Source organism: Anabrus simplex, chromosome 12 (genome assembly GCF_040414725.1).
Source record: "Anabrus simplex isolate iqAnaSimp1 chromosome 12, ASM4041472v1, whole genome shotgun sequence".
Classification (NCBI taxonomy): Eukaryota; Metazoa; Arthropoda; class Insecta; order Orthoptera; family Tettigoniidae; genus Anabrus; species Anabrus simplex.
Genome location: NC_090276.1, coordinates 27,965,573 through 27,988,388, shown reverse-complemented (window position 1 = coordinate 27,988,388; position 22,816 = coordinate 27,965,573). Strand labels below are relative to the sequence as shown.

The 22,816-nt window shown below is 39.7% G+C and overlaps 2 protein-coding genes across 5 annotated transcripts in view; one reads left to right on the top strand and one right to left on the bottom strand.

The window, feature by feature from the left end:
- The window catches only part of Bre1 (E3 ubiquitin-protein ligase Bre1), a 212,842-nt gene that overhangs the window by 111,148 nt on the left and 78,878 nt on the right, over positions 1–22,816 (top strand). For 3 of the 4 annotated variants that reach the window (XM_067156629.2, XM_067156626.2, XM_067156627.2), the window contains exon 13: positions 8,493–8,657. In XM_067156629.2, the coding sequence (XP_067012730.1) occupies positions 8,493–8,657 (165 nt within the window). The remainder of the gene's footprint in view (positions 1–8,492; positions 8,658–22,816) is intronic. The other variant, XM_067156630.2, reaches the window with a different exon arrangement.
- Positions 17,764–18,868, bottom strand: LOC136884380 (heterogeneous nuclear ribonucleoprotein 27C-like). The gene has a single exon (XM_067156519.2). The coding sequence runs from the start codon at positions 18,808–18,810 to the stop codon at positions 17,764–17,766; it is 1,047 nt and encodes a 348-aa protein (XP_067012620.2). The 5' UTR covers positions 18,811–18,868.

Below are 22,816 nucleotides of genomic sequence, written 5' to 3'. Positions count from 1 at the left end.
CGTTAGTAAAAAGAATGGAGACAACGAATGTACGAAATTAAATATTATGATGATAAAATGTATTACCGCCTAACCTGTAGATATCCATAAATGCGGCAAACTTTCCTAACATACATATTTTTATTCTTTGTGTCGTGGAACTTTTGGCACTCTCTGGGCGATAGCATACCTAACCTAAACGATGTGGTCTCACTTACCTCATTTACAGCTGTTTAATTAAATCCTGATATGATAAATGTAGAGAACAATCATGAAATATACTTAAAAATAAGGGTCTGGCTTTCAACAGCCGCAGTTATCCAAAGAATGCTTCCAGTCACTAAGCATTACATTTGGAAGTACAACTCGTAATATACCACTAGTTATCAGCTGGTGGTTTGCCACGCTTTCTACAGCACATCTTTATTCGGAAGAGTGGCTTCTGCTATACATTCACCGACTGTGAATATCAGAGACCATCTCCAGAAACCATTTGGGAATAGATTCTAACTGTTTGAACTCTATAGTCAGAAAGGAAACTATTTTTAAAAGGTTCTAAAAGACGGGGCCTTGAATGCTCTCAATTGCAGTGCATGGCTTGACGAGATGGCAGTGAATATATCGTCACTTGGAGTGACGGCACACCAGTAGCAGGGAAGTTGGTGGCACAAGACGATAATTCAGATGAAAGCAGTGATGAGGTTTACAGTGTAGTAGGCCTATTGCTCAACTGACAGAGACAAATGACTGGCCATTAAGTTCTTTTGTATCAATATTGCACTCCTTTCCTCTACGGAGTCGAGTATGAAGCAAGACAGATCTTCGTCGCGAGTTTTTACGACCGTATGCCCTTCCTGACGTCAACCTTTTCAGAGGAATTAATGAGATGAAACGAATGACGTGGTATGAGTAACTAAAACTGACCATATTTACTTTATATTATACAGACCTAAAAGTCATGTTCACCATTTATTGTCTTTTTACGTTTAGAAATACTGCCTTCCTACGAAAATAGCCAGTATAACTCAAATGCATTCATGAGTTTATTAACACGTTCACTGCATATTAGCAGAGCGTGACATACCCACCAACATGAGCAAAATATTTGTGTGGGACTTTTTCAAAGTTGTAATTATCGAAGTTTTATACGTTGATAGGACGAGTTCTGTCTAACTCGTGGACTCATCCCACTCACGCGCCTGGTGCGTGACCCGCACGTTGGTTGAAATTGAGAAGTAATACTGGTCACCAGACAGATCACGCGCCACGCGCGTTGGTAGATCACTGTGCATTATCTACCGCGGATAGCAAACAAATGGATAAAGTATGTTACAGACATAAATATATTTACACTTCTCTATTACAGAATTGACAAACAAAAATGAAATACTTTGGCTAATTGGGTGGGTCTTGTGATGTTGAAGGAACCACATTGTCGGCCATCTGAAAGAAATATAAATAAAATTATAACATAAGCATCACGACGCAGTCAAAAATGATTACTGCACGTTCTTTCAAGTTAATTATAAATGTGATGCAGGAATGAACGACAGAAGTTCTTTCGTGTTATACACATATACGATGCAAGAATAAATGACAATTACAAGTTCAGTTCTTTTACTGAACATATTGCAGTCGTGGATTTTTTTAATTTCAAAAGCGGAATCACTCGTAATTCTCTTGAAGAATTAATAAAAGGAAAATGAAGTGTCTTGCCTCGCATTGAAGTGGTCTTGCTGCTCGAAGATCCCTATGGAAATCAACATCTATATCATCTGATGGCCAAGCAGGCATCAATTTTTGATAATGAGACAAAGTCTCTCATAGTGAATTGGCACTGCCTGTGGCTACAATTAGCCTACGCAGTGGCCTCCACGGTATGCACTAGCCAGCGTCTTGGTAGGTGTGCTAGGTACCAACTGATGAGCTCAGCCTAACACACGGGGGCGAAGCGCTGGCAACCGGGAATGAGTTAGCTGGAAAATTTATAATGTCCAATAACGGACCATTTATATTGTTATTATAAATTTACTCATTCGGAACAAATATTTCAGATTCCCTATGGGAATCAACATCTATATCATCTGATGGCCAAGCAGGCATCAATTTTTGATAATGAGACAAAGTCTCTCATAGTGCATTGGCACTGCCTGTGGCCACAATTAGCCTACGCAGTGGCCTCCTCGGTATGCACTAGCCAGCATCTTGGTAGGTGTGCAAGGTACCAACTGATGAGCCCATCCTAGCACACGGGGGTGAAGCGCTGGCAACCAGGAATGAGTTGGCTGGAAAATTTATAATGTCCAATAACGGACCATTTATATTGGCATTATTGATGCTAGGTCGAACACGTGCACGGTTCTTGCTAGATCAAGACTACGCGTGCACCTCCCGTACAGCTGCTGAGGTCTCGGAGGGTAGGAACGCCGCTGGATGGTCTGGTTTTTTTTTTTTAAGAGAGACCGTGTATGCCCTCTCCTTGACATCTTTACTACAACTTCTAAATACCCTTGTAACCATGTGCAGAGATTTGTACCCTTTATTTACAATCCCTTTTATGTGATTACCCCAATGAAGATGATTTCCTTATATTAACACCTAGGTAGTGATTCCCATAGGGAACTTTCACTCTATCAATGCAGTAATTAAAACAGAGGTGACTTTTCCTATTAGTGGAACTCTCAACCTGACTTTTAACCCCGTTTATCATCATACCATTGCGTGCTGTCCCTTGTTACAATATTGTCAAGGTCTTTTTGCAGTTGCTGACAATGTTGTAACTTATTTATTACTCTATACAGTATGACATCATCTGCAAAATGCCTTATCTCAGATTCCAGTTCTTTACTCAGATCATTTATATATACAGTATAAGAAAGGAGTCCAATAATACTGCCTTGAGGAATTCCCTCTTCATAATCGCAGGATCAGATAATGCTTCACCTACTCTAAATCTCTGAGTTCTATTTTCTAGAAATATAGCCACCAATTCAGTCAGTCTGTTGTCTAGCCCAACTGCACTCATTTTTGCCTGTAGTCTCCCATGATCTATCATCATTTTGAGAAATGATAGGTATAATATGTTGGCCATGGACTTTAGTCAGATGTATGTTAAGGATATTATTGTCTTCAAAAAATAATGTGTCTATAATTCAATAAAAACTTTCTAATATTATTTATGAGACAAGGTACAGTATTTGTCTGGAACATGGCACTATATGGAAGTGAAACATGGATGATAACTACTGCACAATAGAGAGCTTCAAAATGTGATGTTATAGAAGAATGCTGAAGGTGGGATGGGTCGATAGGATCACAAATGAAGAAATATAGACCCAAGAGGTGTGAAGAGAACTATTTGGTGATATTCGACTCAAAGAGGTTAGTTGGTCACGTTATGAGACATCATTTCGCTTTGGAGGGAGGCAGATGGGATGAAAATGGTCAAGGGAGACCAAGGCATCAGTACGACAAATGAATTAGGAAGGATGTCATAGTTATGTACTGATGAAGTGATTGATTGAGGATAGGGTGGTGTGGAGAGAAGACATTGGCCAAGGCTAGGGTGGTGTAGCCAACTACATCAAACCAGGGGCCTATTCCACAAAAGTATGGTCTTGTACATTACAAGTTACTAGTGTGGGTTCTTGTAATGTATGGAGTTGTACATTTCTGTTCCACAAAAGATTGATAGTCTTTTATATATTACCAGTGAATTGTTACAAGTTTTACAAGTGACGACATATCAATAAACATACTACGTCATAGCATGAATCAGCTATTTATCTTCGTATTCCATTCGTTGAATTAGGTTATGCTTGCCTCATTTATTGTAATATCGTATTTTACTGTAACTTATGCAGCAGAGATTGAAAGAACTAATATTAGTGTGAATTTTTTAATGCTACAATGTTATTTTTCAGTTTATTTCTTTGATGATAGGAAATTACTCCGTTATTATCACCCATTCTGTTCTTCCGCGATCCTCGCGTATGTTCTACGAGAGTCTAACATACCTACCTTGGTCTGTCATTAGGAATCAGATGCCGCTAATAACGATATTCGGCCGCCAAACTTAATTGTTACGAAATTGCAAACTCTGCATGAATTGTTAAAATGATGTCAAGAGAAACAAAGTTATTCATTTTGAAGGAAATAGAAGGTAGGAAAGATATTCGTTTCGGTGGATTCAGCAAGAGTCTGAAAAAACAAGACAAAATAAATGGTTGGATGGAAATATTTGACTTGGGAAAAGCTCATGGAGGTTTTGAGGGGAAAAGTCGGACGTATGTAAGAGATATTCTGCTCATTAATGATTCCAGGAATGTCCTTCTTGGAATATGTTTTTTTCAGTATTTTCAGGCCAACAAACAATTTGAGGAAATTTTATATCATTTATTGCAGCTACCACAGACCGAAGATTTTGCCATCCCAAGCATATCTGCAGTACCATGGTACTGACCACCATTTCCTAGCCAATGTAATGTTGTTAGTAAATGTTGTTTAGCAGAGAGAGATTTATTTCTGTTCGTAGGATATTTTAAGCTATGGCCAATATCTATCAAAAGTTCTTCCACTTGTATTGTGCTTAACCTAAAACGTTCATTGTATTCAAATACAGTGTTAAACTGGAAGTTTATTCTTTCCCTGTACAGACGATAGTTTTCATTTTCATCACCATCACTATCACTACTGCTAGACCACATATTTATCAAAATGTATCCAAAATAAGCGTATTTAAATAGCACTAGTACATTTATATATTATTGTCCTTTCACTGGTAGAGAATTCTTCTCATTTCGCTAGTAAGTTACAAGTACTAGTACTTTTGTGGAACACGCCTATAAAAATTCACTAGTAATTTGTAAGTATGGAGTAGTAAAGTACAACTGTAGAAAATTCTTTTGTGGAACAGAAATTCTGGTATTTGTACAAGTTACTAGAGAATTTACTTGTAATGTACAAGACCATACTTTTGTGGAACAGGCCCCAGGCCAACAGGGCAATACCTTAATGTTTACGGTATCTTCTCAGAAGGTCAGCAGTGATATACATGGGTGCTTGCCTAAGTCATGGTGAGGTTATATGACGGATGACGTAGGTGAGCACAGAAAGCTGACCTGGTTCACTCCGAGAAACTGGCAGGTTGAATCTTGAGGGCCAGGCAATCTGTAGTGGGAAGGTTAGTATTTAGATTAATTGGAAGTTTTCTTCTTTTTTATTTATTTTTTATTACAGTTTGTTTTGCGTCGCACCGACACAGATATAGGTGGGCCGGCGCAAGGTTGCACATGACAGCTATGCAAAATGTTGGTCACACTGCAGTGGCACACGAAGCGATGTTGCTGCCATAACAACAGCTGATTGCATGACATGTAAGATTTTAGAAACATGAGAGAAATGTTTTTAATGTCATCGCGATGATACACGATACAAATGAAATCGGCTGGCAACAATTGCACTTTCAACACATCGATTAAGTTTACAATAAAATATATTATCACACAAAATGATACGAGATAAATCTACTATGAAGTTCTTATTATCGCGATGTTAAAGAACACGGAAGAAATCAGCAGACAAGAATCTCATTTTAAATAAACCAATAAATGTTACAGTAATATACACTGGTGCTAACACAAAAGATGTCGAGTAAAATCTATTAAATTTACAAAAATTCAGAAATGTTATTCTTATCTTATTCACATTGGTAGAGGTTCTATACCCTCCAGATCACTGGCATCACTACTGTCGCCTTCGTTGTTGTTGCAGTTGTTGTTCTCCTCTTCGTCGTCGTCGTCCAGGCAGATCATCAACTCCTGACAGTCAGTGATGGTGCCATCTATTGCCATCGCCGAGTTAATTAATGTTGTGCCATGGCTAAATTACTTCCTCAATGAAGCCGCATCCACTAGAGCAATACCTTCTCGGAACAGTCTTTCCACTTCAGTAATTGTGAAGGATTTGTTATTTGTGCGTACGTAATGTTTCACTTCATTCCATACCAACCCAATAGGGTTGAAGTGACAGTAGTACGGCGGCAACCTAACAACCTCGTGGCGTTGTTCCTTCGCTACGTCATCGACTACGTACGTCAGTGAAACGGGTTTGTTTTGTTTCACCAGTGCATATAAGGCTAATTTAGTCATACCCATATGCGCTGGGATATTTCTTGCCTGCAGCCATTCCACTAACAGTTTTTTACGAGCGCTCGAAGTAGGGGTCTTGTCTGTTATTATTACGGAGTGGTAAGGTGCATTGTCCATAACAATGACAGAAGGGCCTTTGAACTGTTGCAGGGGCCCTTAAACCAATCTAAAAAGCGAACACGGTCCATATCTTCGTGATAAACATCAGGTTTTTTTTTTCCCGATCGGGACGTTAGAAGAACTCCTTCCACAAAATCACTGGATGAACCTGCGTGCGCTATTATTAATCTGGCGCCCTTCTCAGTCGGTTGATTTCCGGAGCTTTTATAACTGTTATCAGTCCAAGAATTAGCAATACACTCCCCAGCATTCACCCATATCTCATCCAACCATATTACCTCGTGGAGATCCTTACCAACAAGTTTATTTAGAAAAATACCTCTAGCCATCATGATGTGTGACTTTTCAAGCAGCAGTTTTCTTCCGTTCAGTTTTTTATATCTGAAACCTAAGGCTCGCAGTACCAATTTCAAGGAAGTTTCGCCCTTGGAGAAAAGCTTTTCCTGTTTAAGGGAGACTAGTAATTTTGCCATGATAGAGTATTCCTTCCTGCTGTAATAATCGTACGTGTCTACGTATTGTATCAGCCTGGAAAGAATCAATTCCTGTTACATGAGAGGCTTAAATCGTTTCTTTCGTGGTGTGCTAAGAAACAAGTCACCACTATCAGCTCCGTTTCTGCTACTGATAGGTTTCCCACTCATTTTTTCCTTCATTTCCTGGAGGAGAACACCGTTCTGAATAACAGTCTGCTTTGAAAGCCCTAATGTTTGACTTGTACGTTCCACGACTTGATCTGCAGGAACGCAGGGACGACCGTGCAAGCGTATGAATTCCCTCTCCCTCTCGTAAAACTCGCGAGTTCTCCGCACTAATTCACATGCCTGACTATTAAGGGGCACTCCTTGGCGCAAAGGATTATCACTTCGCGATTCCTCATATTGTCATTTCTGTGACATCGCACTGCACTATTTACAAAAAAAATTCACAGTTATCTCACAAAAAACACCACTTTCATCAACGCGCGAATCACACCTGACCACGTGCTAGTGACGACAGACAAGCAGCAACACTTCAGTATGGAAGTCAAGGTAATTATAGATGGCACCACTATACTAGCCATATTGCCAACAACAACCAAATGCAAATAGTTCATTTTTATTTTGCAGCTCGGTTAAAGATTACAGTTTTTTTTAAATGTTCATGTTTTTGTAAGTATATAAGAGGTTATACGCACTATACAAAATTAGATACGAACTAATATGTATAAAATCCATAATTGTATGCGACATAAAAAGTAGTGGATTGGTCGTTCTGATTGACGGGTGACGTTCTTCAATTATTATTTGTAGTATTGCCAACATGAACTATAACTGTCAAGTGCAACCTTGTACCGGCCCACCTATAGGTCTTATGGTGGTGATGGCATAGGAAAGGCCTAGGACTGGGAAGGAAGCGGCCTTGGCCTTAATTAAGGTACAAACCCAGCATTTACTTGGTTTTAAAATGGGAAACCACGGAAAACCATCTTTAGGGCTGCCGACATTGGGGTTCAAACTCACTATCTCCCGGATGCAAGTTCACAGCTGCGTGCCCCTAACTTCACGGCCAACTCTCCCAGTTTAATTGGAGGTGTAGGGTAGGATATAGTAATGTAGGATGTATTGGAGAACTGCATTAGACCAGTCCAGGGACTGATGGGGAAACAAAGAAAGAAAGAAAGAAAGAAAGAAAGGAGAATAAGAAGAAAGGCCCTCTGGCATGAAGGGTGGAGTGCTGTCGCCAGAGGAGAAAGCCAGCCTGGGAAGGACGGACAGACATAACATTTTTTTGAAAATCGTAGAGTTGGCTTCTTTGCACGTGGTCAATGTTTATTTGGTGGAGTTAGGATTTGACTTGCTTCCGTTTTTTTTTACCGGGTGTAACAAACTTATCCCTGTCTACAGCTTTGAGGACTTTTATTCTTTTTTCTTTATAGAACCTTAAAAGATTCTTTGGTCTTCCTGCCACTTAGTTTGGTTTCATTGGAGGTATTTCCATTCTATAAAGTGCTACAGTTCCACTAACCAAAAAGGAAGTAGAAACTGATCTTTGGCAGCAGTTCACTGCACATGAACAAAGGCAGTACCGTTGTTAAGACAATTCACTTTTGTTGCGACTGGACTGCTTGCACTGATTTAACAGATTTCATCACTCAATTTATGGCGAGGAGTTCATCTTGCTGTCACTGGTAATTACTCATATCAGACGTGTGTCATCCATGTAGTTGTGTTATTCACGTGTGATGGTGTTTTGCTTGTCCAGGAGAACAAACGAGAAGAACGGAAGAAGCTGTGCGATGAGGATGCCATGCGTAAAATCAAACAGTTGGAAGACCAAGTGTATCAGCTGCAGAAGCAAGTGGCAACTCAGAAACAGGTAGATGGCAGTTGGACTTCACAGAGCAACTTTAGCCTCATGAGACCATTTGTAAGTTGGTATGAGATTGTAACAGTTAATTTTTATTGCTGAGATCTCCATTATTCAGTTACTTCCTGAAACACCTATCGTAGCACTTCTTTCTTGAGCTGCTGATAATGACTTACAGAATGCTCAGTTACTATAGTATTTGTGGTACGGAGGTTGATTCTGACAGTTGTGGTCTATTTAATGTGCTATGTTAATACATTCTTATGTTTTCTAAACCAGAGATTTTTAAAATCATTTGGGATTTATGTTGAATGAATGAGATTTTAGAATGGATTAAATTTTTTCAGGGATCTGCAAACTTAGATTATTGTGATTGAAGTGTAGGTTTGGTACATCACATCATGGTCACTAGACCCTGATGAAGTGTAGGTTCGGTACATCGCATCATGGTCACTAGACCCTGATGCCGGAGTGCATCAAGCTCGGTAAATATCAGTCTTACTGAAGCCGCAGTAAAACTTTTATACTGTGCTATTGTCGTATAAACTATGCTTGGTTTCAATACTGCAGTTTCTTGAAACTTTTAATTTTATTAATAGAAAATGGAGTTGTCATCTTCTCACGGGGCTGTGAAAGAGAATGGAATTAATACAGGTGCGACGACAATAACTAATTTGAGAGGAGAATTGAAGAAAAGAGGTGGAAGAATAAGCAGAAAAAAAGGAAGAGTTCAAGTATAAGATACAGCAATCTTCTTTTAGTGATTTTTTAAAGATTGAGTTCTGTTCTGTTCTGTAAACACAATCTTTGAAAAAATATGTCTGAATTGTAATTTTTCTTAAAGGTTTAAACTGTATGGAAAGCAAGCATGACATTAGTATGACTGCAGTAACAGTGGTTACTACTAGTCAGATCTGAATGCAATTTCCCTCCAGATCTTTATGAGTTTCAAGACCTTGTTTCAGCACACAAGACAGAAGTAAATATTTCAAACTTGAAATCGATTAATTTGGTTTTTGGAAAGTTTGAAATTGATAATGTTCCATTTCCATATTGTAGGTCACTGTAATTTGGGATACAGAGGTTTATTGAGTTTGTGAAGTTTCAAGTCTATTCATTGCAGTATTTTTATAGGGCAGGTCAGGTTCGAGCAGACCTTGATGTTGCGAGTTACACTTTCCTTAGGTTCTTCCTGTGAATTGCATGAAACTACTGTTTCCATAAGGACCCCTGCTTAGGGAACTAGTGGTACGAATAGGCTACAGTTGACGTTTAATTTGGCTCACCGGAATGCAGCAATAGTCAGTCTTAGCTGCTTTTTAAAAAAATTTTTTTTTTTTAAAGTAACGCTGTGTAAAACATCCATTAATAGGGTCCTCCCACATGGACTAGGCAGTCTAAGTTCATACTCTTATAGCTCCGTTAGTTAACGTCTGATCTCAATGGAACAAAGTGCCTTATTCACAACTATAGTGTTGCGTTGTTATAAAATGAAATCTTTTCATCTCAGTATTTGTAGGTATGATGTCATTGTAAAATTAGACTAAAAATTGTTAGTCCAAAACTTTGAAGTGCTATATAACTTATCAAGTTGAAAACATTAATGAATAAAGGCTTATATTAAAGATCTCAGGGCACTCTGTCATTAGGAAGTTTTTATAGTCTTCATTTTGTATTCAAAATGAAACAGCACACAACATTGTCAATGAAGATAAGAAAAGAGCAAGAAAAATGTTGAACGAGAAGTCCATACCATGAACTATTCTTGAAACATCTATCGGTTGTGTTTGTGTACATCCCTATTGTAATATTTGGTCTCCAAGTATAAGGTATCTTCAAAATGGAAAATAAAGAAGATAAAATATTAAGGTGTCCAAGAGCTCCAAATTTTAGCCCTCATGGAAATGTTGTCTTGCTCGATTTAATCGAGAAATGAGTTGTAAAACCTTTCATAACTTCTCTTTATTCCTGTTGTGTAATTGGGAGTTTAATGAACTATAGTAATTAGGGAATTATGGCATCTGAAACCTTTGTGCCATGCCATTGTTCTGCCAGTATCAGAGACATCACTGATCACTGCTTGAAAATGCACCAGCTGTGTCAAATAGCAGTGTTACCAGAAGGCAATTTCTATGCGCTATCATAATAGTTTTTCCTATTAGGAAACTGCAATTGTTCACTAGCTATATCTAAAATATAACTTGCTGATTTCGTCTTTAATACAATAGAATCTCGATGCATTGTTCTAGGAACTGTCGTTTTCCCGTATCCATCGTTCACTTTATTCGGTCCCAATGATGTTCCATATAAACCAATGTTAAATTTCCTCGCATCTATCGTTCCTCAAACTTGTTTTATCGCATCGATCGTCAAAAAAATATTTGTCCTCGGCCACAATTTTCCCCCATGGATCGATCGAACGTAAGAAAAATATACATAAAAGTTTTTTGAATTTAAAGAGACAGCTGAATACTCTACTATATAATAGCAGCAACCTGTTACGCGAGAATGTACAAGCAATTACGAGTTGCTATTCTTGAGCAAGGATCTCATAAGCTGGAGTTCTGTGCGCAGTTTATTCACGCGCAACCTCACTACGAGCTTCCTGGCGCCAATGCTTTTCTTCGACCCACTGACTGGCCCCTAGAAGTATTTAAGAATTGAAATGGAGGCACTGTAAAACTCAAATTTGCCATCATTTTCTGTGTTGCTATTGGCTGGGTAGGGCTGCCACCTTTGTTGAAAATGAAAAAATCGCGCAGTTTAAAATAGTCACAGTGTGTGCCGGGTACGTTTTAATTAGTCAGGGATATTAATTGCGTCGTACGTTGTGATGTGTGTGGGATGCTAGAGGCCTGTTGCCCCCTGCCCAGTTGTCTTGTTACAAGCCGGACCTAACCAAGCCAGACCAATAATCTTTTCACTAGCCTGGTCCTGAAACTAATTCCTAAGTTGGCAGTGTCGCTTAGCCTACTGTGACATCGTCTGAGCTGCGCCATGTGGGATCTCTAACCTATCGTCCGTGAAGGGTCTACAGAATCTTTACCAAAATCAGGTTATAGCTGTAATATCCATGTATATCATTAATTTGCAATAACAGAACTGACCTTGAAGGTTTTCCAATTACTACGAGATGTAAGGAAAAGTGAAACGAAACTTATATCATGATTGCAATGGTGTGATACAGTTATGTTTAGTATGAGCATGTCTGGCTTCATGGCTAAATGGTTAACACGTGTTGGCCTTTGGTTCAAGAGGTCACGATTGGGTCGGGGATTTTAACTCCCGTTGGTTAATTCTGATAGTTCGGGGGCTGTGTATGCGCACTGACTTACGCATTAGGACTCATCTTAGGTAGAGTCGCATTTTCGTAAGTGCATAGATCGCCTATTACGCGACAACTCGAAAGATCTGCACCCGGCTTCGGAGGCCACACGCCATTATTATTATTATTATTATTATTATTATTATTATTATTATTATTATTATTATTATTATTATTATTATTATTATTACATGACAAAAATTCCCAAATACAGTAACCATATTTTATTATTTTTGCTTTCCCCCTATTTTATATGTCATCCGTATGTATTGTTTTCCCTCATCCATTGTCATTTTCCCCTCCCCCTTGGAAAACGATGCATCGAGGTTTTACTTAATTGAATTATTCTCTGAAGCAAAATGTTATTCCTTTCTTTTATAACTCTCCCTTCATTCTGTTCAAATTGATTAAGATATTAAAGATACAGTGTACGTAACTGTTCAGCTCCATTTTGTAATCTTTACCACAGTTTTTTTTTGGAAATCATTCCCTCATGATTAGTAAACATTATACCTTTGTAAAATGTCTGTAAACTCTAAACTTAGCGCAACAAAAATATCCAACCTTCCTCTTTTTAATTGTATAGTTTAATGCGGTGTTCTGTTTACCGAGATTGGTGCACTCGGGCATGAGAGGAAAATACAGGTGTAGAGCAAGCAAAGGGTAGGGGGATCTTACACCTTCAGAGCGTGAAGAGAACATGAATTGACTAAGGAAAGTCAGAGAGGTGAAATAGGGACCTAGCTTGTGTCAGCGGAACAGTTAGCTGATTTGATTGGAACTCCGAGTTTTCTGTTCAATAACTAACGATAAAATTTGCATTTAGAAGTCTTGGAAATCTGCTTCTGTCCTGTTTTATGGATTTTTTTCCCATTGTTTTTATACATTTATTTTTTAATGACTTCATTTAAACTACTTCTCACTCACTGTCTTTATATTATGTAGAGTAAATCTTAGTGGTAGAGGATTTCAGTCTATTGTTTCTCGACCACTCACTACTGCTTTATATGAGTTATGTTGCCAACAATGTTACTGGTCCAAAGTTTGTAAATTTAATGTTGCTTAAGGTCCAGTAAGAGTATTTGAACGAAGAACCAACTGCGCAGTGTGTTTCCTGTCGGTGGCATGACACCTGTCTGCCAAATTCAATTCAGGGCAGAAGGTGTACGTGCATCTGCCCTGTTCTTGGATGTAAGGCAAGCTTGTTTGGGAATGTATGTATGTTGGGTATTCAGCCCGAAGGCTGGTTTGATCCTCTGCAGCTCCGCCAACAGCTGTTATAAATAGCCTAAGCGTCACTGAAGAGGCGTACTAGGGAAATGAGGAGTGAGGTAGTTTCTTGTTGCTTTCCTCACCGAGCCAGCCGTTGCTATTACATATCAGTCTGCCAAGCCCACTGAAATGCATGCACCAACCAACCCTATGGGCGATATTTTCACACCATTCATAACAGGGACTGGCTGCATAAGCAATGGTATTACTAGCATCACTCATACCTCAGTCACTTTCATATTGCCGAAGCCAAGGATGAGACTGAGACAGGTCAATGAAAGTAACAAATTTGATATAGCCCATACCAGCAAACATAGTGCACTGTAAATACTACATCTCGCCAGCAAAGGCAAGTTTGGGAATGAATGCTTATTAAATTCTGTGCTGTTTTGTCCATTAAAGCTGGAATGATGGCTAATTTTTAACTACCTAGAACGGCGGCAGCGGTCATTTTGACCGCAGTAAGGAAAAGTACAGTATACGTTACACGGAATCAAAACAACTTGTTTACAGTATTTATTAGGTTTCATCATATTTTGAAAGTGTTATTTCAGTTCCTTTATTAAATTGTTGCAGTTGATTTTTATAACATACACAACATTGTCAATACTTTACAATTACACATTTAGTAAATATTGAGCTACAATACTTGTTGTACAGAACCCAAACATCGTTACAGTATTCATTAGGCTTAATCATATTTTCATTATTATTTCAGTTCCTTTACTATTTTACCAGTTGCATTTTACAGTTTATACACATCTTTTTAGAATACTTTACAACTACATAAGATTTATTTGTATTTCAGGACAAGAACATAGTTTATGACATCTCTTATTGTTTATCATTATCAATCATACACATCAATTACGGCTTGATTTACCAGTGACACATTTCTTGCAATACACCTTCTTGATGCAGCATTCTTGATGTTTTCCACAGGTGGGCTTATCACATGACGAACAGAAATCTAGTGAATTGTTATGGCAGAATGAGCACTAGTGATGTTTTTCACTGGTGGTCTCTGTACCACAAGGAAGGGTTGCTGGTCGCCTCTTGGACAAACAGTGTTGTGATCTTAATTCATTCACGAGGTTCAAAACGAAGTATCCTCCAAGAAATGTCCGAAAAATTGCACGCTCGAAATAAAATTCAGGCATTTTTAGCTGTGAAAACCAGTACATTATTGAAGATGTAAACAGTCTATTGTCTTGATGCTGACCAAGTATTGTACAAGCAGCTCATTTGGTCAAGAACATCCACTCCACACTTTGTACAGTTGTAAAATATCAGTTAACTGATGCTTTTTGTCATTGTCAGATCATCATCATCATCATTTCCCTTTATTCAGCTGTAGCCGGGTAGGGGCAAATATGGTTCCTCTCCACTTTCTTCGGTCTTTCCACCACTCCTCCTCCAACACTGTGTCCCAGTCCAGGTTTCTTTCTATAATGCTGCGTTGGACGGTATCCTTCCATCTCAATCGTGGTCGTCCACGGCCTCTCCTTCCTTGGATTTGCATTTCCATCACCTTTTTTGGCATTCTTTCGTCGCTCATTCGCTTTATGTGCCCAAACCATCTTAGTCGGCTCTTCTCTATTCTATCATTCATTTTTTCCACTCCAATTTCTTCCTGGATTTTCTCATTCCTTATTTTGTCTCGTCTACTCTTCTGTATCATACTCCTCAAGAATTTCATTTCGGCTGCCTGTATTCGACTCTCATCCTTCTTTGTCATTGTCCAAGTTTCTGCTCCGTAAGTTGTTATGGGTACGTAATACAGCTTGTACATAGTATCCTTTGCTTCCATTGGCACATCTTTGTCCCATAACATATTTCTTACACTATGATAGAAACAACTTCCAGCTTGAATCCTTTTACTAATCTCAGCATCCAGTCGAGCATTCTCCATTAATTCACTCCCGAGGTATTTAGACGTTTCCACTACTTCCAGGGGCTTGTCTGCAAGTCTAATCTGACCTTTCCCTTCTTTCTCCCCTCTAGTCATAACAAGAGTTTTACTCTTTTCTACACTTATTTTCAATCCACATTCTTCAATCTTCCCATTCACCACATTCAACTGTTCTTGAACCTTCCTGTCGTCTTCTCCCCAAATCACAATATCATCTGCAAATAACATCATGTTCATTTCTCATCCTCCATATGCTGCTTTTGCTGTTCTCATGATGTCATCCATTACTATTGTAAACAGGATTGGTGATAGAACACTTCCCTGTCTCAGCCCACTAGTTATTTTGAACCAACTTGTCCTGCCAACTTGTGTTTGCACGCAACTACAACATTCCTTATACAATGCCATGATCATTTTTATTAATCCCTGTCCAATTCCTTTTTGCACCAGACTGTCCCAGACTTTCGTCCTAGGGACACTGTCATATGCCTTTTCAATATCAATGAATGTCATCACCATATCATTCCTGTACGCCCAATGCTTTTCCATTAGTTGTCTCATAATGAAAATGGGCTCTATTGTTGACCTTCCACTTCTGAAACCAAACTGATTTTCCTGTATCTGCTTCTCAACCCTCAACCTTATTTTACTTTCCAGTATCCCTCCATTATCTTAGCAACATGGGATATTAGAGTAATTCCCCTGTAGTTCTTCAAAACTTTCTTATCACCTTTCTTGAAAATTGGGATGATTATTCCTTTTTGCCAATCCTCAGGGACCTCCTTATTCTCCCAGACATTCCTGAGAACCCGATATGTCCACTGCAGGCCTACAGCTCCAGCTGCCTTTATCATCTCCACTGAAATTTCATCTATTCCAGCAGTTTTTCCATTCTTCATCTTTCTTACTGCCATTTCAATTTCATTCATTGTAATTTCTTTATCCATTTCTTCGTCAACTAATTGCCTTTCTTGGTCGTCCATTGAATGACTGTCATCCGTTCTTATGTTCAGCAGCTTCTGAAAATACTCTCTCCATCTATTTCTTATTTCTTCTGGCTTTGTTAAAATTATGCCACCTTCATCCTTCACAAATCTGGTGTTTACTTGATCTCTCTTTTTGTTTCTTAAGATACCATACAGTAATTTCTTGCTGCCCTGCGTATCATCTCTCAATGTCTGTGTGAATAAGGCCCAGCTTTTCCTCTTTTCTTCCTCCACTACTTTCTTGGCCAAATTCTTTGCCTCCACATATTTTCTTCTACTTTCTTCAGTCTTAGATGTTTTCCATGCTTTCCATGCCATTTTCTTTTCCTTCACTTTAATCTTTACCCTATCATTCCACCAGTGTGTTTCTTTGTCTTTCACATTTCCTGATGTTCTACCACACACCTTTTCTGCACATCCAACCAGTGCTTCCTTAAATATTTTCCATTCCTCTTCAACATTCCCCACCTCTGTCCTGGGTACCAAGGGTATTATTTCCCTTTGAAATTCTTCTTGTATGCTTTTCTCCTTCAACTTCCATGCTTTAATTCTTTTCTCTCTTCTTAATTGGAGTTTTTCAATCTTTCCAACTTTCAATTTTCCTATCACAACTCTATGATCTCCACCAAAGGCTTCTTCAGGCATGGCTGTTACAGCTACAAGGTTCTTCCGGTGTTCTTTCTCTATGATTATGTAATCAATCATGGTCTTTGTTCGTCTGTCTCCCCAGCCATACCTTGTAATCTTCTGACTGTTCTTCTTCCTAAACCAGGTGTTTCCAACAATCATTTGATTCCTCATGCAAAAATCCACTAACAACTCGCCTTCTGGATTTACATTTCCATATCCAAAGGGCCCTACAACATCTTCCTTTCCTTGTCTTTCCATTCCAACTTGTGCATTTAGATCTCCCATCAATAGTACTTCCTTATCTTCTATCTGTCTCTCCACTTCCTCTAAGAAGTCCTCTAGATGTTCATCTATGCAACCAGTTTGTGGGGCATACAACTGAAATAGATCTTTCACGCCATTTTCAAACTGGAGTCTCATCATCATCATCATCCTATCGCTGACGTATTTTGTATATTCCAGATATTCTTGGATTTCTCTTCTAAGTATGATGGCCGCTCCATTTTTTGCTTCAGGTCCTCCGCTGTAATACAGCCTGTATCCTTCTCTCAGAGGGATCTCCCCTGTACCCCTCTTCTTGGTCTCGCACAGTCCAAGTATGGCTATATCTTTTTCTATCATGAAGTCAACCAGTTCTTCTGTCTTTCCCGTCAGTGTCAGTACATTAACTGTTGCAATTTTGATGTAGTTTGGTGCTGGTTGCCCATTTTTCACAGTTCCCCCAGTACCTGAAGAGCTGCGCGTCGCTTTTAGCAGGGGACGCCCTAACCTTTTCCGAGGCACCATATCTGCTTTGTCCATATAGGCTATTGTTACGATGGGCTCGCCACACCCAAAGGCATTTTATACCTACTGCCAGGTTCAAAATTAGGTCGCCCCTAACATGGAGACAGACACCTTTCGTAGCCGCTCCTCTGGAGTACAGACGCTACGGGTATGCCCCTTCCGCCGTACCGAAGTCCACCTTCTCCGCCGTAGATGCCGTTGAGGTCTTCACTCGTAACCCTGAGCTGGGACCCATACCAGATGTTACACACCGGGTCAGTGTGCTCTGGGACTCACATAGGCAGGGGCGCCACTCCCTGGGTAGGGCTGCCTCCGAAGAGGGTCCCTACCCTGTGGACCAGGGGGGCCTTGAGATGGTCCGGGAGGTCCTCCTTGTGCTGGAGGACCATTCTGAGGCATATTCCAATTCCAGTTACCCCCATACCCTGATTGTGGACCAGCCTGAGGAGGGCCATACGAACCGTAACCTTGCTGCTGAGGTGGACCCCCATAATTGGACCCCCACTGAGGTGGTGGCATCTGTTGACCTTGAGGGCCTGGTGGAGCACCCCATCCTTGGTATCCACCTGGACCGGACGGTGTTCCATAACCTGGATATTGAGTTTGTGGAGGTGTGCCCCATCCCTGGTAACCTTGCATCATATTGCCTGGGGGGCCCGTAGGACCCATGGGTCCACCCATTGGTCCACCCATCTGTCCATTAGGACCACCCATGCCCATACCTCCACCCATGCCCATTGGAGGACCTTGTGGTGGTCCCCACTGATTTGGGGGACCGTCTCCCATCTTCCCGGAGTCACGAGGCTCAGCTTTCTTGATCTCAACCTGTTTGCCGCCCAGATTGATGAAATGCTCCGCTACACATCGTTCCACAGCATCATCGTCCTCGAAGGACAAAAATCCAAATCCTCTGGATTTCTTTTTCTCCTGATCGTACATGATGACCACTTCCATAACTTTCCCATTGGATGGGAGCCCTCCCAGAAATACCTTTGGATAGCTGTTGCTCCTCTTAGGTTTCTGCAAACTTCGAGGATTGCATGGCTTTGGATTAATTGTTCTGCCATGTAACTGATGTGGTCCGCTTTGTAACACCATGGATACATTTGCGGGTTCTGAGAAAGTGACAAAACCAAATCCCCTCGAGCGACCAGACTCACTATTTTTCATAACTACACAGTCTATAACCTCTCCATAACGAGAGAAGTACCTCTGCAGATTTTCTTGTGTAGTCTCCCAGCTCAGTCCACCAACGAACAACTTCCCTTTATCGTCGTTGTCCATTTCGGTTTTCACTCTCATTGTACTCAAGAAATGTAACTATATTAGAGCACTATACTGTTCCAGATCCCTCATTCACACATCAGATACAATGTAAAACAAAAGCTAAAGGTTTCCACCCATTCAATACTATTAATTGTAACCTTAAAAAAGTTACATATAATCGTTAAGACATTTTTGCAGGGGACAAGGAAAAAGAACGTGTTAAGCGAGAAAACGTACTAATGAATATACAAATAAAAACTATTCAATAGGGATATGGAAACACTAGATACAATTTTTTCCGACATGAGGATATTTTACCTCGTGTATCTGTGGGTACAGTGAAAACTATAGGCCTATCTACCATTTCTAAAGATGAGAGGAAAGTATTAAAAGATGTGAAAAACACGAGAGAACAAATATGAAAACCTTTTCCGTTGGGGATTATAAAGTAACAAGTACCGGTACCAGGCAACAAATGTGTGCGTGCATATGAAAAGGGACCACATGTCGGGTATTGAGATAAACGTACAGTCGTGTTCCATAATATGTAACTAATATAATGTAATTGAATTGAATGCCTTCGAAGGAAATTAAGGCCTTAAATTAGCATGTAATGGTACAACATAAATTTCATAACTTTTCAGTAGAGCTGTTTAAAAATTTGGTTACTTTTTGACACAAATAACTATTAAACTATTTGGAAGATATGCTGGCATTTACATTTTCATGTTCACCAGCATTCTGACATAGAATTTTTTAACGAAAATTACCAACAGATATTACTTACGGTCTAATTTTTCATGGAGATCTATCTATCGATGCTAAGTCTCTGAGGTTTTTTTATTTGCAGAAGGTCACTGAAGACCAAATTGCAACACTACTGCACTATACAAAAATTATCACATACCTTAATGATCGTTAATCATAGTCAGCATAAGACAGGAATATCAGTTATTCATGCTGAAACCTGCGTTTTGGGCATATTATATTCCCTTTCACCATCTGGTCCCGATGTCCTGCCTCTCCACAGTAGGTGCAGATGGGTCGAGACCTCTTCTTCGGGGAAAATTTTCTCGGAGTTGGTGGTTTTCTCTTCTGGGCCTTACTTGTTATTTTAGGAGTTACACTTTTTGAAGAAGAAGAAGAAGAAGAAGATGGTGTAATTATTGGCAGAGGAGGAGAAACAGAAGTCAGCTCTGTAAGATTTTCACTTGAGGTGGTTGCTGGCGGCATTGTTGGAACAGGGAAAGATGTTACAGCAGGACATAGTATATCTTTCTTATTTTCTGATACAAAGGGTCTAAATTTTTCATGGAGATACGCCTGTCTATTGATGCTAAGTCTTTGAGGTTTGATGACTTGGAAGGTCACTGAAGTCAGGCAGTGGATTTTCTGGAAGGATGGTGTAGGGTACTTCGTCAGAAACTATGGTTTTCTTTGTCAACAGTACACCAAGGTGCTCTTTCATATACACAAAGTGATGTATCTGGGTTATTTGTGGAATGTTTTTCATTCCAGCACGGAACTTGTTTTGCCAGTCATAATTAGGAATTGTTACATTTCCGGATTCTGTGCCAACCGCAACAGGAATAATAGAGCTAGAAACCTGACAACTTTTACGGGCGACATTAATTACATCTTCAATAACTTCACTTTTATTTTTCCGGAATGCTCTCTTGAAACAACCACAATACAAATCAGGTTGAAATTTCGTGTGCCCCACTGCCAAAAATGAATTTTTGCAACTGCTGTTCTTTCCTGTCATAACTGTCCACGTGAGGTATCTCATTAAGATGTTTTTATTTTGCCCAACACAGTTATCAGCATAGAATTCTAATTGCTCCTCACGTATTGAAAAATTTTCCAAGAAGGATGTACAAGAGATAAGACAGTTTTTACTCCTTTACCCACAATACAAGCTTCTGGAATAATGTACAAAACAAATTTGTTAAGTGGTTCACATGCTCACCAAAGAGACCCACTTTGTAGCCTGTAAGAAAGAAAATGGGTCCAACTTGTTATGGATCGTATTGTAAGTGCACCTGTTGGGAAAAAATCAAAACTATAATGCGTTGTGCCTTTGTATGTGTTACAGTTATGTGGCACCAAAAGACAAAGGAGTTTCCAGTTGTCTAATCCCTTGTCTACAATTGTCTATGGTGTTTTTATAAGCAGTCCTCTCTGCTTGGACTTGATTAAGATGTCGTATAGCCTGCACCATCCGATTTTTTTTTTCCTCCCGATCCATAATTGACAGTTTCCCTATTACAGTTTGATTGCTTCTACAAGTCATACAAAGATCAGTCTTGGGTTTCTGAACTACTATGTTACTGCAAAATGTGCGCCAGATGGAATACCAGGACGAGAGTGATACAGGAATTCTCTCTAATGATTTACAACTGTCAGAGTTTAATGTATGAACGTACTTCTTAGACATGCTGGTTGGGAGAAGCGTGAGATCACTTCTTCGTTTTGTAGGGATCCAGCCTGGCATGACAAGTGCATTTTGTTCACTGAAATTATTCATAAAGTTAGCTGCCTCTGTGGATCAGTGGTAGTGTGTCGGCCTCCGGATCCCAAGATGGGTTCAAACCCGGCAGAGGTAGTCGGATTTTTGAAGGGCGGAAAAAAGTCCATTCGACACTCCATGTCGTACGATATCGGCATGTAAAAGATCTCTGGTGACACATTTGGTGTTTACCCGACAAAATTCATTAAATCTCAGCCATAGACTCCCAAGAGAGTTTTGGTTTACTCGGTCTGCCATCTAGTGGGCCTGGAGTAAAACGGAACATCGAAATTGACGAGCAGACAGCCAGATGGTGTCATATTGAAATGTCTGCAAACGGTAACTGAGGCTATACGATTATTATTATTATTATTATTTATTCATAAAGTTGACTGCACGTTTACTATCATCAAAAGGAATAGATTTTATCTGAGAAGTCTTTAATACGTTTCGCTGAATTTTATGCTGCACTCCTTCTTTCTTGAACTGTTCTTTTACCTTTTTTTATCCTCTTAGAGCCACAAGCAAATATAAATCGAAAGAATGACTGACACACTTGCCCTCTAAAATGATAAATTGTGCAAGTTTCTTTCCTGTCATATTTTTTTCTCTTAGTAGCTGTCGTCATTGGCTGGTTTCATACTAATACATTCATCGCACCCATCATTAATACATGGTGGTGATTGACATGTTCTCCACAATTGTAATCCAGTTGTTGACATTCTATTCTTGAAGAATGAATGAATCTTTCGGGAAAAAGACCAGTGCAATTTCCTGTACAGCCACAACCCTTGTTTACAAATTCTTTATCCTCCTCCGTATATTCGGAGGCTGTTTGAACTTTGGGAACATCATGTAGAACACTTACATCCGCATCAACAGAGTCCTCCTGCAAGTCGTCTGTTGTGGAAATTTCAAATGGTTCACTTTCCTCAAAATCACTATCCTCACCAGAATTTTCACTTTCAAACTCGAGGGGTGCACTGAAGTATTCCGAAATAACATTCGATAGTTCCGGCGGCAAGTCACTGTATGTATATTGTTTTAAAGCTTTCACAATAACATTGCTGCATCACCAGGCCCTGACATAGTGAGAATTATTACTCCGTTTTTGGGAACCTAATCTATTTTAAAATGTTTTCATCATCATCATCAGTTTTCCACTCCAGTTGCCCGGGTGTGGTTTACGAGCACTCTCCACTTCTGTCTGTCCATGTACCACTCTTCTCTCAAGACGACATCCCAGCTGATTCCTCTTGTTCCTATGTCCTCTTTCACTTGGTCCAGCCACCTCTTCCTAGGTCTTCCTACCGGTCGTTTTCCGGCCACGACTGTGTGTAGCCATTGTTTTGCTGTCCTTCCATTGTCCATTTGTTTGACATGGCCAAACCATTTCAAACGGGCCCTTGTCACTTTTTCATTCAGGGATGGGTACACGCCAGCTTGCTCCCTTATTCTTTCAACGCAACTATACGAATAACAAGGAAAACACCACACTTCTCCACAGTATGAAATACATGGAAAGAATGCATC

What these genes read in the sequence shown, in the direction of transcription:
- LOC136884380 (XM_067156519.2), bottom strand. Translation starts at nt 18,810, where the DNA reads ATGAGAGTGAAAACCGAAATGGACAACGACGATAAAGGGAAGTTGTTC.